This window comes from Cervus canadensis, chromosome 10, assembly GCF_019320065.1.
Source record: "Cervus canadensis isolate Bull #8, Minnesota chromosome 10, ASM1932006v1, whole genome shotgun sequence".
In the NCBI taxonomy this organism is placed as follows: Eukaryota; Metazoa; Chordata; class Mammalia; order Artiodactyla; family Cervidae; genus Cervus; species Cervus canadensis.
The window spans coordinates 76,883,128-76,898,296 of NC_057395.1; the positions used below are offsets into that span (position 1 = coordinate 76,883,128).

A 15,169-nucleotide genomic window follows, 5' to 3' on the forward strand; every position below is an offset into this window, starting at 1 on the left:
CAGAGTAATAAAAGATCTAGGGATACCGTATACTTGTGATGGCAGTCTCCTTAAACTTGATCATTAGTCAGTGATCTGCTTTTCTTCAACTGCTAGAAAGTTGGCTTACCTTTGATACACTTTTGGAATGCAGAAGTCTTGTTTTGCTGTAGTTCTGTCACATTTAGTGGTACAGTTGTTCATCTGCTTTTTTCTAAACACTATTGGTAGTTAACTTTTAATTTTAAAGGTGCTTTTATCACTCCTCAATATTAATATTATAATCCTGGTGTTTTATTTTACTGAGTGAAATGTAAACTCTTGTATTTAAAGCCTGCATATATTTCTCATACGCAGTTCTGAAATAGAGAAACACTTAAACTGGGTTTGTTTTATTATTTGTAAATTATACCTCAAAATTGGTTAGACAACAGGGACCTATTGTATAGCACATGTAGCTCTGCTTAATGTTATGTGGCAGCCTGGATGGGAGCGGGGTTTGGAGGAGAGTGAATACTGTCTGTGTGGCTGAGTCCCTTCTCCATTCACCTGAAACTGTCGCAGCATTGTTAATTGGCTATACCCCAGTACAAAATAAAAACTATGAAATTTGGGGGAAAAAATAAATCAGGAAACAAAAAGAAATTGGTTAGAAAAACTAACTGAACTACATATTTAAGATCTGTTCATTTAACTCTTTGAGTCTACCTTAATTTTAAACTCTTCTTTTAAAAGTATTGTGTGCATAGCTTCTATTTTCCCAATATTTTTATTAGCTATCTCCAAATTTTGGTGTGCTCTCTTCAACCAAAAAAGTACAGATTAATAAATCCTTAGGCTGCATAAAATCAGTCGCACACTGTTGTTATTTTGGCCCTTCTTTCCTCAGAATGAATATTTTTTTCAGTTATTCATATCAACTGTTTCTTCCATTTTCTTTCAGCCACACCAGCTGGACTGCTCAAGATTGTTTCATGTCATAAGGCAAATTTGTACCTATTGGTGAACACTTCCAAATAACAACTAGAGTAAGAAATTTAAAAAAGGATTTTTTTCCCTTCAAGTCATTTTTCTGTGCCGTGTAGCATTTCCCTGAAAGCTTAATCTCATCCATAAAAGATGTGATGGATACATTCCTACTAGATTAATTTGTTTAATCTCAAGTGGGTTTATAATATATTATCATACTTTTAAATTGCTGTCTAGTCTTTCGTATGAGTCAAAAACCTTGCCATTTTGTAGGTTTTTCTTTTAAGTAAGTAGAATAGCAGAAAGTGGACTTTCTCTTTAAATCCAAGGTGAATGTATACATGGTTTAAGAAGTTAAATAGTACCACGGTGGTCTTATAATCCAGTTATTTGCTGCCCACATCACCCCATTCCCAATCTTTCTCTTTATGAATGACTTTTGAACTCTTTGAGTCTGCTTTGAGCTTGTATTTATTTCCAGTTTTTAAGGAAAATGTTTATCCTTGGATTCATTAGTTTAGATCTTCAGTGAGTTATGTCGTTTTCTTAAACAGCCATCCCTTCTGCTACCCCTCTTTGCTTCCCCTCCCCCATTCTCCCAGTACGTTATACTTTTTGGTGAAAGCCATATTCATTATTTACATTGTTTGCCTAGCACATAGTCACAGATAGTGTTGTACTGTCATGCTTTCCTTTTTAATAGATTTTCTTGTAGTTATTAATTGCCTTTTCTTCATTTGCATAGTTTCCTTTCTGCCTGAGTCACTAGGGAAGCCCCTGCCTGTTGTTAACTCTTCTCATACCTTCTGAGAACCTCTCACAACAATTTTCCACAAGTTCAGTTAGCACTATGCAATAGAAATACAGTACCAGCCATGTATGTAATTCTGCTTTTTCTAGTAGCTGCAGTAAGAAGGGGCTTCCCAGGTGGCGCTAATGAGAGACATAGGAGACATGGGTTTGATCCCTGGGTCAGGAAGATGCCCTGGAGAAGGGCATGGCAATCCAGTATTCTTGCCTGGAGAATCCCACGGGCAGAGGAGCCTGGCAAGCTACAGTCCATGGGATCGCAAAGAGTCAGACATGACTGAAATGACCTAGCACGCAGCAAGAAAGGTAAAAGGAAGCAGATGAAAGTAATAGTATAGTTTGCTTAATACGACATGTTCACAATGTCATTTCAACCAGTAGTCAATGTTTCACGTATTTGAGATATTTTTCTTTCTTTTCTTATTACTAAGTTATCAAAACCCGATGTGTGTTTTCTACACTTGCACAGCCTCTCTTTTCGGACTCGCCACGTCTCGGGGGGCTCATGGCTACTATGTTAGAGCAGGTTGGGTGGTTCCGCAGCTGCAGCTCGGATCGAGGAGGCCTCCCTCCTGGACACCTCCGTCCCCCGTCTGGTCGCTTGCTCTGAAGACTGCCGCATGGCGACCATCTTGAGACCGCTTTGCTTTGCTTCTCAGGCGGCGTCCCTGTTTCCTGGACTGCAGGTATTCTCATTCCCCTCTGGTGGTTTTGCTCAGCCGTGGTGGGCAGAGGCATGTCGGCATGTCCATCTCTTGCGTCACCCTGGCCGGTCCGGCCGCTCGCCTCCTGGGGCTGCCGCGTAGCTGCCGTCCTGGGGCCTCCCTGCCGCAGCCTGCATGGAGATTTCCTGTGCGTTTGCTCTTGTGGTGGATCCTTTTTTGTTCGTTTGTTTTTCCCCTGGGCATCTTACATCTTTCTCTTCCTTGGTTTTTTTCCTTCACTCAGGTGGAAACTCCAGTGATTGCTGAGAAAAGGGAGCAGAGGTGGTGGGCTTTCTGAGACCCTGTAGATCTGAGCCGTTTCTCTCGTTCCCTCTTGTGTGACGATTATTGGGGCTGTGTATAGAATTCTAGGTTAGACATCATTTTTCTTCAGAATTTTGAAGGCATTGCTTAATTGTCATTCAGCTTTCAGTGTTTTTGCAAAATCTGAAGCCATTCAGATCCCCTTACCTTTTGAAAGTGAACTATGTTTTCTTCCTGGAAACTTACAGAATCTTCTCTTTGTTGGCGAGATCCTGGACCTGCACGTTACTGTGCTCCAGTGTGGGTCTGTTTTTATCACTTGCTGAGCACTTGATGTGTCTGGTAGATTTCCTTGAACTATTTTTTAGTGTTTTCTTTCCTTGTATTTTATTCTGCTTCATTTTCCATTGTTATTTATTTAGGCTTTGCCTTCTAGAAAGGCAGAGTTTCTTCTACCTTTATCTTCTGACTCTTCAGTTAAACTTATCATTTCTGCCATCTTGCTATCAAGTTTTTATCCAACATCCTGTTCTTAATCCATGAATACAATGAATACACGATCTTATCTTTCTGAGTATATTAATGATAAATATATTTTAAAGCTTTTGTTTCTCTGCACTTTATTTCCTCCAAGGGGCTTGTTTTTCCCCTGTTTTGTTTTTCCTTTAAATCTCTTTCACACTAGAGCTGTTCCTTCCTCTGACGTCTCTTGCTCGGTGGTCTGTGCGTGATGAAGACGGGGGCCTTCCAGGGTCTACTGCAGGCTCCCAGCAGGTGCACGGGGCTGGTCAGCACACATCTGCCTCAGGCCTCTGGGTGCAGGTGGGCTGGTATTTGCTTACCCTCGTGATGGTATCTTTTGGTCTTTCCTCTTGTTTGCTTATGTCACCTGGATGGTGCTCTGCCCCTTGATTCACATTTTCCAGAAAATAAATCTCCAGGTCTCAGCAGAGGTGTGAGGCGGCAGGCCCCCCGCAGCGGGAAAGGAGAGGTGGGGTGGAGATGCAGCTCCTCTCGTCCAGCCCCGCCCCGCCCCGCCCTGCGGAGAATCCCACCCCTCGATCCAGAAGCAGGCTTCCTGCCCTTCTGGAGGGTTCTGTGGTGGAAACCAGGCCGCCGCTCTGCTGTCCCCACCACCGGCTTGTGACCGAGCCCCCTCCCGCCTGCCAGCTGCTCATCACTCTGATTGCCGTCTTCCAGAGTTGTGCTGCTGTTGTCTGCTCTCCTGTTCTCTCACCGCGGGCTTGTCCTTTTCTTTTTAAGTTGTGGTAAAACACACATAACATAAATTTAGCATCATAACCATTTTTAGGTGTACAGGTCAGTGGCATTGAGTACATATGCACACTGTTGTGTGAGCCTGTCTTTTCATGATAGCACTAGTAAGACACAGATGTGAAGGAAAAGACCTCTCAGTGGGGTTATAGTGGTGTTGATGTAGAGCAACATGAGATGTGTGGTCTGTCTAGCAGGATACATGCTGCAATCTTCTGTGAGTCCGGGCACTTGCTCTTTCTGACAGTTTGATTTAATGGGATTTGTTTACCATCCCCTAGGAAAGCATTTGGGGCTTCCCAGGTAGTGCTAGTGGTGAAGAATCCACCTGCCAATGCAGGAGACTTAAGAGATGCAGGTTTGATCCCTGGGTCGGAAAGATCCACTGAAGCAGGAAATGGTAACTCACTCCAGTATTTTTGCCTGCAAAATCCCATGGACAGAGGAGCCTGGCAGGCTACAGTTCATGGGGCTGCAAAGAGTTGGACATGACTGATCGTGTGTGTGCGTATGCGTGCGCACACACATACGGGAAAGTGTTTGGATAGTTGTTTGGCAGAAAAGGGCATTTTATCTGCTTGTGATAAACTGTAGCTTTACAAGAGGTTGCAGATGGAATTCCCAGGCCTGACACAGAAGGCTCTCCAAGATCTGATCTCTACCCACCTGTGTACTCCAGCCCCTGGGCCCCTGCGGTGCTGGGTGTTGCTGAGTACCGCGCCCCGTTTCCGTCTCCTTGCCCTCTTCCGTGTCGTTCCAGCTCCCAGCCCCGTGCCACTTCCTCCCACCCGCGGCACGTGGTTGTCCTTCTGTCTTCCTCCCATGACCTTGGACATGCCTTTGAATTAGCACCTTGCCTTTCCCACACTCCCCAGTTCCCTTTGATGTTTGTTTCTGCGCCGCGTCTTCCTCAGTGCTTGGCACGTGGCCTGCACGCAGTCAGCTGGACTCCTGGTGCCAGAGATTTCAAGAGAGAACTCTTTATCTCTTATTTTGTAGGATATCCGACATGAAGCCAGTGACTTCCCATGCAGAGTGGCCAAGCTTCCTAAGAACAAAAACAGAAACAGGTACAGAGACGTCAGTCCCTGTAAGTATTCACACACCACAGTTACCTGCTCCCATCCAGCTGGCTCCTCCGAGACTGCGGGCCTCTCAGACTCCTTTAGCCCCGGGGTTTGGTAATAAATCAATAGCAGTCAAGGTTTATGACTTGATTGTTTCCTATAATAAAGGTATTAGAGACTTACAGTAATGGTTCACTTTTCCACCCATGGAGAAGGGCTAAGTTTTCGGTTTCTAGAAAATTCAGCAAAGTTCAAAGCACCTCTCTTAGCTTTGACTGTTTTAATGATGAATTGTTTTCCTACCAGCTGAGTGTGTGTCGTGGCAGGCATAATATAACCCTTCTGGGTGACTCAGCGACAGTACTGTTAGGCCCCAAGCATTGTCCTGACCGGTAGCGATGCCCTGAACTGGCATGGGTGGGTGGGGGCGGGGGAGGCTCTGCTCCCTGACCTCCCCTCTCCCCCCACCCCACCCCTCCCCCATCACTGTTTCTCTGGCTCTTTCCTGCCATTAGCTCGCAGTGTGCCCGCTGGCAGCCGCCTCTGCCTTCTGAGTACTGGACTCTCAGTCTGCTGATGAGTACTGGACTCTCAGTCCGCTGACACCTCGAAAGTGAATGAGTGTGTCAGAATCTGTGTGAAGTGAGAGAAAGTGGGGCGGAGGGGAGAACAAGAGTCTCACTGCCTCCTCTGGGTCACAGAGAGCGCTGGGACTCAGCTCCCCACGGCGTCGCCCAGCAGCGAGGGCCGTGGCTGCGGCAGCTCCACAGCGGTGCCCTCTGCGGGGACGTGACAATGCCGCCAGGCCCCAGGGCGGGCCCGTCCCGCCGAAGCCCACTGCGGTGGAGCTCCCGTGGCCGGCATCCCAGCATCCTGCCGGGTGGTGCAGCGCCCAGTCCCTGGGAGGGGAGTGAATCAGACCTGGGCTGGCGCTGAGCAGTCTGCCTCCAACGGCTGCCATGGCTCTCTGCCCGTCTGAGTAGGCGGCCGCAGGCGGGTTGCCCTCTCTGATCTTCAGTCACACAGGAGTCACAGGGATCTCAGGACTGGGCGCACGCTGAAGTCAGGTCGCATCAGCGTGTAGCCCTGTGTCTCATTCCGTGTTGGCTGTGGTTGAGACGGTCAGTAACTGAAGTGCCCGCCAGGAGCATCCACCGTGCAGGTCTAGGTCAGGTGACACAGGATTTAGCACTTCTAGGCTATGGCCCCACATAGATTTTATTTAAAAATAATACTCATGGCCCCTTCTCAGGGAATTCTGCCATGAGGCCCTGGCCAGCTGCCCTGCGCTAGAATCACCATCACAGTTCAGACTGTACACACGGCGCCCACCGAGCCCTTGGTCTGTAGCCTTCGCTGTACTCACTCTGAGTCAGGCAGCAGTATTATCTTTCATATTTCTTTTCTGTGTTTTCAATCAGTATTCATCTAAATAATTCTGTAAATCAGCTTTGTAGAGAAAAAAACAGCATTTGAAATATTCTTCCAGGGATACAATTCCCAAACTTTTTAACCAGTCTTAACTCCTTGCATTTTTCTCCCCTACCCTCCACTCTTCACTAGAGAAGGTAGTTTGCTTTTAAAGTTATGAAGGAAATGGGGAGAATGTTTCAAGGTAGAAGGTGATCCTGTTAGCTTCCATTTGGCAGGTGACAGACTCGGCACTCAGAAGATGAGTCGTCTGCCCAAGGTCACCACCCCGTGCTATGAGACCTCTCATCTCCATGACCTGTTTCAGTGTCACCCAAGTGTTTCAGTGTATCCTGACCCTCTATGATGAGAAACGTTATCCCAGCAATGGCTAATTTACTAAAACATCTCTTTGGAATGCTTTCGAATAGAAAGCCCCTAACTGCTTATCCCTGTTAAGTTTTCCTTTCTTGCTGGGCAAGGGGAGAACTATTTATGGGTCATCACTGAGTTTACCGTCCCTTGTGTTACCAGAAATAAAAACACCCACCTGTGCTTGTTAAAGGCCCTGGCAAGATTGCTCTCGGGAAAATAGGACTTTTGTGACGAAATTGTGGTAAAGAGGAAAAGAAGTGGCAGTGCTTTTTTAGTAATCTGGGGCAGACGTTCGAACGCAAGTGTATTTCTAAAAACTATTCCGAAAGTTACTTTTAATGTATTTTCAGTGTTGTGTTTTGAATTCAGAGTCTATGTTTTCCTGTTAAACTCTCTTTTAAATGTCTTTGATTGTGACATTTATGTTACACTTGAACTTTTTTAAAGACAACCTTGTATCAAGGAATTCGAGGTATGAATTTTCACACTGTTGTATACTTAAGCCATTTAATTTTGGAAGCATTAGGCACAGGTGAGGCTGAGATATGATCGTAAATCTTACCAACTTGGTTCAATGTACGCACTTGAGCTCCAGGGACTGGGTGGAATATTGGTGGATTTCGTTCCCTTTTAAAGATCAAAGCCATTGCATTTTTCACTCATAAAGGTATATTTTAGGCCTCAGAGAACAGATTCCTTGATGTCCCCCCCCCCCCCAGTCTTCTGAGGTGTGAGGACAGTAATAAATTTTTTTAAAACAATAAAGCCTAGAAACAGATTTCCCAAACAGGAGTTAATCTCTGTTTTAGTGTAATTTGTTTCTGTTACTATTTTGTATTAAGTTTCAGATACTTTCAAAAACCTTCTGAAAGTACTAGTTGTTCCCATTATTGGAGACACTAATTTAATCTCAAAACAGTTTGGACTCACCCAGTGTGAACACCCTGAGCGCCTCACTCGCCTTCTCTGCCCTCCCCGTAGGGCGCATCGCCTCTGCAGGCACTTAAGTCCCCCCGGATTAACCTTGCATTCTGGCTTGCCTTTCAGTTGACCACAGTCGGATTAAACTTCATCAGGAAGATAACGACTATATCAATGCTAGTTTGATAAAGATGGAAGAAGCCCAAAGGAGTTACATTCTCACCCAGGTAAACAGAATCTGAATTTTTCTGTAATGGTTTTTGCCTCTTTGCACAGCCTAAGAGTGACAGTGCCATAATCCACGCCTCAGATAAAGTTTCCCACATCTTTTAGATCAGGTTTTTAACCCAAAACAGCAACACGGAAGGGAAAAAAGTCTTTCTTCAGAGATTCAGTCTGATCATGACGTGAATCTTTTCTGGGAAGTATGGCACTCCTGGGTTTGTAGACAGCAGCAGTGAAGTGCCAGGGTTGTCTGTCTAGTTTGTTGACAGAGGCCGTAGGCAGAGAAGACGGTACCCGTGTCGAGTCTCTTAAGTGTTTGCCTCAGGGCATCAGGGCTGCTTATGGACTTGAAGAGGGTTAGTAATAGACCAGAAATCTTTATCCAGATGGCCTTTGACAATTCCTCTGCATGGTCCTCATTTTTTGGGGGTGGAGGGGTGAGGTAGATTATGTGGAGAAGCATGCAAAATCACCTGAAACTCCCATTGCTTTTTGGCATCTTTATGGAAAAAGAAATCACAACAGTGGTTTCATAATTGGCCTTTTGTGAAACACTGGTATATGACCCAAAGACCACGGGAGTCTGGGGAAGAGGGTGAAGGGGTCTCTTTTAACTGATTTTCTCAAGTCTTCATCTGTTAGTGGTACACTGATTCACACAGTCTAAATCTCTCTCTCTCTTTAAATCCTGATTTTCTCTTCTCTCTTTCCATGTCAGTTTCTCAGGCTTATGTAAGGTTCGGGTCTTAGGGTGACTGTGAACATCGTAACTCTGTCTAATACTTGGAGACTAAAGTGACACTGAAGCTCGGAAGCACAGGGAACAGAGTCTGCTTCGGGGCGGGGCATTTTCCTGGTGGCCCTTCTTGACTGTCCCTCTTGTCCCGCCCGGGTTGCTCCCCACACATGACCAGAGTCGGCCCGACAGCCCCGCAGTTACTGTACGGAACATCAGTCCCCAGGCCCTCAGCCCGTGGTCCTCCCAGCCCTTCTGGGGTTGGGGTGAGGGGAAGGGAGACCTTGGTGGCAAGCTGGTGGGAAGAGGTTGTGGCAACGTGGCTTTTTGGGAACTTCTCTTAGATGTAGTCAAGTTTCTTACTTCCTGATTTCAGCCATTCAACTTTGGTCTGGGGTCAGCAAGCCCAACGCAAAGATAGGGTATATAAAGTCAAACGGGCATTAGGAAATCACCGTGAAAACTCTTAGCCTGCTGTCCTCCCCGCCCCCACGTCCTCGCAGTTGTTTGGCACGTCTGAAGTTCCGTCTGCCCATCAGATCGTGCCCCAGATGTGTCCAGCTGCTTGCTGACATGGTCTCCCTCTGCCCTGAGACGTATGGAAGGGGTTCAAGCAGCCTGGCCCCAAAGTTGCGCCCCTGGATGGTGGGACTGAAAGCATTTCCATGCCACAAAACCAAGATCACTGTGCCCAGTTTTTAAATGTCGTTCAGTATGCAAGTAACACAAGGCTCTCATCTCATTTTTTAAACCTGTAGAGAATAATGTCACGGATAGTGGCCTTCACACCCACCTTCAAGTACTGGCTGTTCAGTGTGTGTCCTTTCAGATCTTCCATGACTTTAGTCCCTCAGACCCGTTCTGGACTGGAGTGATGTTTGGGGCCATAACGAGAACTCCGGCTGTGGGGCCCAGAGACGCCGCAGCCCTTGCCCACCCCCGACTGTCTGTGTGTCTCATCTCAGGTTCCATGCTCCAAGGATGAGGAGAGTCTATGGTTGAGTTAGCCGTTAATAGGAATAATAACAACAGCTCACACTTCTTTGGGTGTTTACCGTGTTCCGGGTCCTGTGGAAAGGCGTAGTAAGTCTGTGACCGTCTTCACAGCCCTGTGAGCAGGTGCTCTAATGACTAGTGAGCTAGGTGGAGACGCCGCGGGAAGACAGGCAGGGTGCGCTGTCCGAGGGCACGCAGATGGGACCCTTCCCCGTGCCACTGCTCACCTGCAGCCGGCAGTGGTGCTCGCTGTCCCACCCGCCCTGGCACCAAGATCTCTGGTGCCCTTGCTCCGGCCAGCCCAAATCAGAAAGCAGAATCAATGTTTTCTCTCCTCTATCACTTGGCTCTGAACCAGCTCTGAGATACGGAAATGACCTTTTGCTGCATGGTAGAAAATAGAACTGTGGTTACTGACCACTAGGCAGGGAGAGGCGGCTCCCCATCTCAGCCCCGGCCGCCACTCTACCTGAGGGCGCTGTTGTCCACTCAGCACCGACATCAAGCTCGCGCCGAGACGGGTTTGTCTGTAAGACGCACACGCTGTGAATTGTGTTTGCAGGGCCCTTTACCCAACACCTGCGGTCACTTCTGGGAGATGGTGTGGGAGCAGAAGAGCAGGGGCGTCGTCATGCTCAACAGAGTGATGGAGAAAGGATCGGTGAGTCCCAGTTGCCCAGTCTTCACGTCACTGCCCGCGCGGGTGCCCGTCCATAAGGGCGACGTTTGTCTCAGGTTGCTTTTTATTTCTGTTAGAAAAATCCAAAGCAGCAGTATGTAATCACATGTTTATTGTAAACAAGTCAGATAAACAGATGAGTTTAAAGGAGAGAAAGGTCAGACGGCCCTTGCCCTGGTCTCCACCCCGCCCGGCAGCCGGCCTCCCCAGATGTGGTGTGTGAGTCCCACTTTCCTCTCCCCCGTGCTCCCAGTGCTGCTCTGCTGGCCTCCTGGAGCGGTAGAACAGAGTTCCACTTTGAAAAGCAAGTTCCTGCTGTGTCTTGATCGTGCCTGCTTTCTCTGGTAAAGTGTCCCTCTGCACAGCCAAGCGGTGGGAGCAGCTGGACGCAGATTCAGCCCCGTCAGATCCGCAGACTCTGGGCCCCTGGCCACTCCTTTCACAGGGACAGTGTCCGCGTGTGCTTCCCTTCAGGATGTGTGGGCCTCTCTTCCGAGTACTTTGCAACATGAACCCGTTTGTTCAGGCCACCTCCTGCCTCTCCTCAGTCTCTTCTGCCCCCTGCATCCAGAGCGATCTTTCTAAACCAGGTCTCCCACACCTCTTGCCAGCTGAAACCTTTCTGGGGCTCCCACTGCTCCCATGGTAAATGCCGTGTGACTGCTGGACCGGGTACAGCTGGGCCCTCGGTGGCCTGGGCCCCACTCCCTCCCTTCATCACCCGACTCCAGCCAGAACAGACTTGTATTTCATTTTAAAAACTCTTTTTAAAGTTTCTTGCCCCTTGTCTGGACTAATGACCCAAATCACACTCACCCCCTCCCAGGCCCGCGTGACTTCCCGCAGGTCCGCGTAGCTGTGCTGACCTCCCCTCACGCCTGGGGGCACAGTGTGGTCTTTGCCGCAGGGCGTAGGTGCCCCGTCCTCCTCCCCGATGCCCACTGCCAGCCGCGCGGGGCTCCACAGCCTCCGAGTTGGAGGACCCAGGGGAAGGGAGCCGAGGAGCGTGGGGACCAGCGGGAAGGGGGGCCCAGGCCGCACAGGCGCTGGCACCATGCTCCGGCTCAGCGGGGACGCCGCTGGCCTGGCTTCCAGAAGGACGCGAATGCTCCAGAGAAGCCCGCCTCCGGAGAAGGGACTGTCGTGGGCCTCGGGAAAAGTACAAGTGCGACGCAGTAACACGTCAAAGGAAGCTTGAGCGGTGAAAACCTGAAGGGCTAACACACTCGCCACGCAGACTCTGCCCTCTCTCCCCAGAAAGGACGGGGCTTGGTGACAGCAAACGGCCCTTTTAGGACAGTTCATGTTTAAAATCGTATTTTTGCTCTGCCTCCTTTTCTGAAAAGAAAGGATTCGTTCGCTCTGCAGAAGCAGATCAAGCACTTACCTGAATATTCGTTTTACCTGAATGTTCAGCTGCTGCAGCAGTGTGTTTTGTCTGAGAAAAAAAAGTCTTCAGTGAAAGTGGTTCTTTAATTTTCTCTGCAGTGGCTTGATCAGTAAAACACAAAGTTGCAAATGTGAAGTAAGCCCTCATCCGGCACCTTTCTTGTCAGCAACTTTGAAACGAAACATCAGGTTCCTGCCACACAGGCGCTCCGCAAGGGAAAGCGAACTGTGTTGGCCGGCCTGGGTTCTGAGCGCAGAGGAGCATTGGGGTCTCCCAGCCCTGGTGCTGCTGCTGGCCGGCCGGGTCGCGTTCTGCCGAGGGGCAGGGGACAACCTGTGCCTTGGGGCATCGCTGGTCTCCCCCACCAGCCGCTGGGAGCGCCCTGCCCACGGCCGAAGCCTTTAGAAGCATCCCCAGATGCTGCCCAGTGCCCCCGGGGATGCAGACTTGCCCGCAGTGGTGACTCTGTGATTGTGTGGAGGGTTGAGCCTTTTAAATCAAGACTGACTGACTCAGAGCCCATCAGAGAAGGTAGCGTTTGCCTTTTGTTTGTTACTGAAAGTCCAGGTGAAACCTCTTCCCTGTCTGCACGTGGTTTGCTCCAGCTGCTGCGGTCACAGGACACCAGGAAGGGTGTCCAGGCACTGAAGCCGCGTGCTCCTCCACAGGCCCTCTGCCACTGGTGCTCTCCCACCCAAGGCTGAGCATAAACAGACCACAGGTCTACTGTGGTGTCCTTGCCCCTTGGACTGCTGTGCCGGCCGTTTGGAAAAAAAAAAAAGGGTTGTTATATGTAGTTTACTGTGGTAATATGGCATAGTCCCTGTTTTCCGCTGTACCTCTTCTTTTTACCCTCGGTCACTTGGACATGCAAATTGGCATGGAAGGCAGTGTATGGTTTATGGTTCTTAAACCTTCGTCAGGATAAACATTTTAAATTTGGATCAGCGTTATCCGTTATTGCCCCCATCAGAGCTGACCAGGGGAAATTACGAGAAATTGCAGTGTCTTGTTTGCTCGACTGATCTAATCATACTTTCTCCACTGCAGCCGGTGGTTAAACCAGCTTGCAGAGCGTCTCCATGTGATGCACGTTTGTTTTCTGGTTTCTTCCACCAGATAGTGACCAGTGGTCCCTCTCGTGTGTTTCCAAAGAGCTCCCTGTTGCCCTTCTGGGGCCTGATACTTCCTGGAAGACAGTTGTGCAGAAAATGATTGTGTGTGTTAGACCAGGGTCGTCCAAGTGCCCGAAGTCCTCCTCCATTTCATGTAGAAGTTGCATTTAGACATGATAAGCTAGCGTGCATATGTGTGCAGGGGCCAGGCGTGCATATTATCTAGTCAGGGGGAGTAAGCCAGGCCATAGTCAACCAGAAGCATCACCCGAATCTCTCTCCTGAAGTCCCTACTAGAGATGCTGTTTGATTTCAAGGGCTTCCAGCCTCAAGACCCTGGGTTGTGTATCATGGGTACTTCAGGCTTTGTCCGTCTCTCTCACACTCCACTTTTAGTTCTCCGTGTTCATCGTTCTTTCAGCCAGATCACCCATCAGAGGGTCACCTCAGATGACTTATGGACTTCTCTCAACATGCCCTCCCTGTTTTAGAAGAAGCCAAGAACTCTCACACCACCATCCTGGTGGTGACAGCATCTCTGACAGGTGCCCGTTCTAGCGCTGGCCCATGGCTCTTTCCTGCCACTCAGGACACGCCTCCAGTTTAACTCAGCAGAGGACTGCTTTCCAACAAAATAATCTCCTTTTCCGGTCCCTGTGTGTCAGCTTAATAGGATCACAGGAAATAGTGATCTTGTGCCGCTTCTGTTCTGTTCTGTTTTATGTGTTTACAGTGAAAAACTTCTACAGGAAGTGACACAGAGCAGACTGGCATGTTGCTAGAGACGCCTGAGCTCTTTGAAGAACTCCTATTTTTAAATAAGTATTGGTTGATTGACACTCAGTGTGTGCCAAAATTCCTCAGCGATGAAGTTCCAGAGTCTTGTTCTTTATCCAGATAGCAGAGATTTGTGAGGCTTTATACTCACCTTTGAAAGGGAGTGCTTGCTGTGTGGAGCTGAGATTTAAAAGACTTGCCTCTCCTGCCCATGAGACATGAAAACATGGGCCTTTCTCTGAGAGCAGCTGGCCATTCTGCGTTTCTGCTTCTTGGCTTCGCTCTCTGTCTGCTTGCTGCCTTGGGTGCCGACTCCAGCACTCGTGGCTCTGGGCCTACCAAGGTGGTTTCTTTGGTTCTGGTGTCTCAAGGCATGACACGGGTCTGATTATTTGAAGTGTAGGAATGAATGTCTCCGTTAAACATCCTCTGGAGTCCTGCTCGCGCCTGCCTCGCGCTCCGTGGCTGAGCCTGCGGTCGTGAGCTTGCCATGCCCCCAGTGCTCCTGTGTCCTGAGTGGCAGGATCACTTCAGTGCTGACAGTTGGGCTCTGGTCCAGGGGTTCATTTTGGCAGCTGGGCTTCCCAGGAGGCACTAGTGGTAAAGAACCCGCCTGCCAGTACAGGAGACTTAAGAGGCGCAAGTTTGATCCCTAGGTCAGGAAGATCTCTGGAGGAGGGTATGGCAGCCCACTCCAGTATTCTTGCCTGGAGAATCCCCCTGGACAGAGGAGCCTGGAGGGCTATGGTCCATAGGGTGGTAGAGTCTCGGACAAAACTGAAGCGACTTAGCACGCACACGTGCACATCTGTGCAGGGAGATGACATGGCTGAAACTCTCTGAAACTTCCATGTCCAGGCTCTTTAGAAAACCTGCTGGCCTTCTGTTTGGGGACCATGAAGTCGGATGCTCTGGTGGCCTCACAGTGTGGTGTTTCTTGATTTGTTTCCCTCCCTTTTTTCTGTGGCTTTGGTTTTCATTAAAGCAGGATCAATGGGCATTTGTTGTTCTGTCTTCAGCCTCTTCAAGAGCCTCCTGGCTCCTCTGAGTCAGTGCGTGTTGAACTGTAAGTGTCTTGAACTTGTGCTGTTTCCCAGAGAGCTGTCGACATGCACTGATACTTCATTTGATGGAAGTCATGCTGCCTCTGAGGGCCGCTGTCTGGGGACGAGTCAGTTCTCCTGGCTTATGGACCTGGCGGCTTCTCCCCGTCTACCTGCCAGCTTTGTCCAGAAATGTCTGGTGTAGAAGCTCTGCTCACACTGAGCATTGCCACTGAATTTGACCCAAATTTTCTTTCTTGACCTCTAAATGAAACCGTCTTTGGGAGTTTGCTTGCTTTAAGGAAAATGTTAATGAGCTACATTTAAATCAAGACTATCAAGTAGTTCCTGGGATTTTTAAACTTGAACATCAAAAGGACTTTTCTGAACTGAACCAGACCAGAATAAAAGGGTGGGACGGGGCAGAAGGCGAT

The 15,169-nt window shown here is 48.8% G+C and overlaps 1 protein-coding gene across 3 annotated transcripts in view; it reads left to right on the top strand.

Annotated features, from left to right (window-relative positions):
• Nucleotides 1-15,169, top strand: part of PTPN1 (protein tyrosine phosphatase non-receptor type 1) — a 62,909-nt gene that overhangs the window by 37,680 nt on the left and 10,060 nt on the right. The window contains exons 2-5 of one of the 3 annotated variants that reach the window (XM_043478473.1): nucleotides 2,280-2,284; nucleotides 5,001-5,091; nucleotides 7,901-8,001; nucleotides 10,294-10,392. In XM_043478473.1, coding sequence (XP_043334408.1) covers nucleotides 7,966-8,001; nucleotides 10,294-10,392 — 135 coding nt within the window. In that variant the 5' untranslated portion in view covers nucleotides 2,280-2,284; nucleotides 5,001-5,091; nucleotides 7,901-7,965. The remainder of the gene's footprint in view (nucleotides 1-2,279; nucleotides 2,285-5,000; nucleotides 5,092-7,900; nucleotides 8,002-10,293; nucleotides 10,393-15,169) is intronic. The other 2 variants (XM_043478471.1, XM_043478472.1) reach the window with 2 other exon arrangements.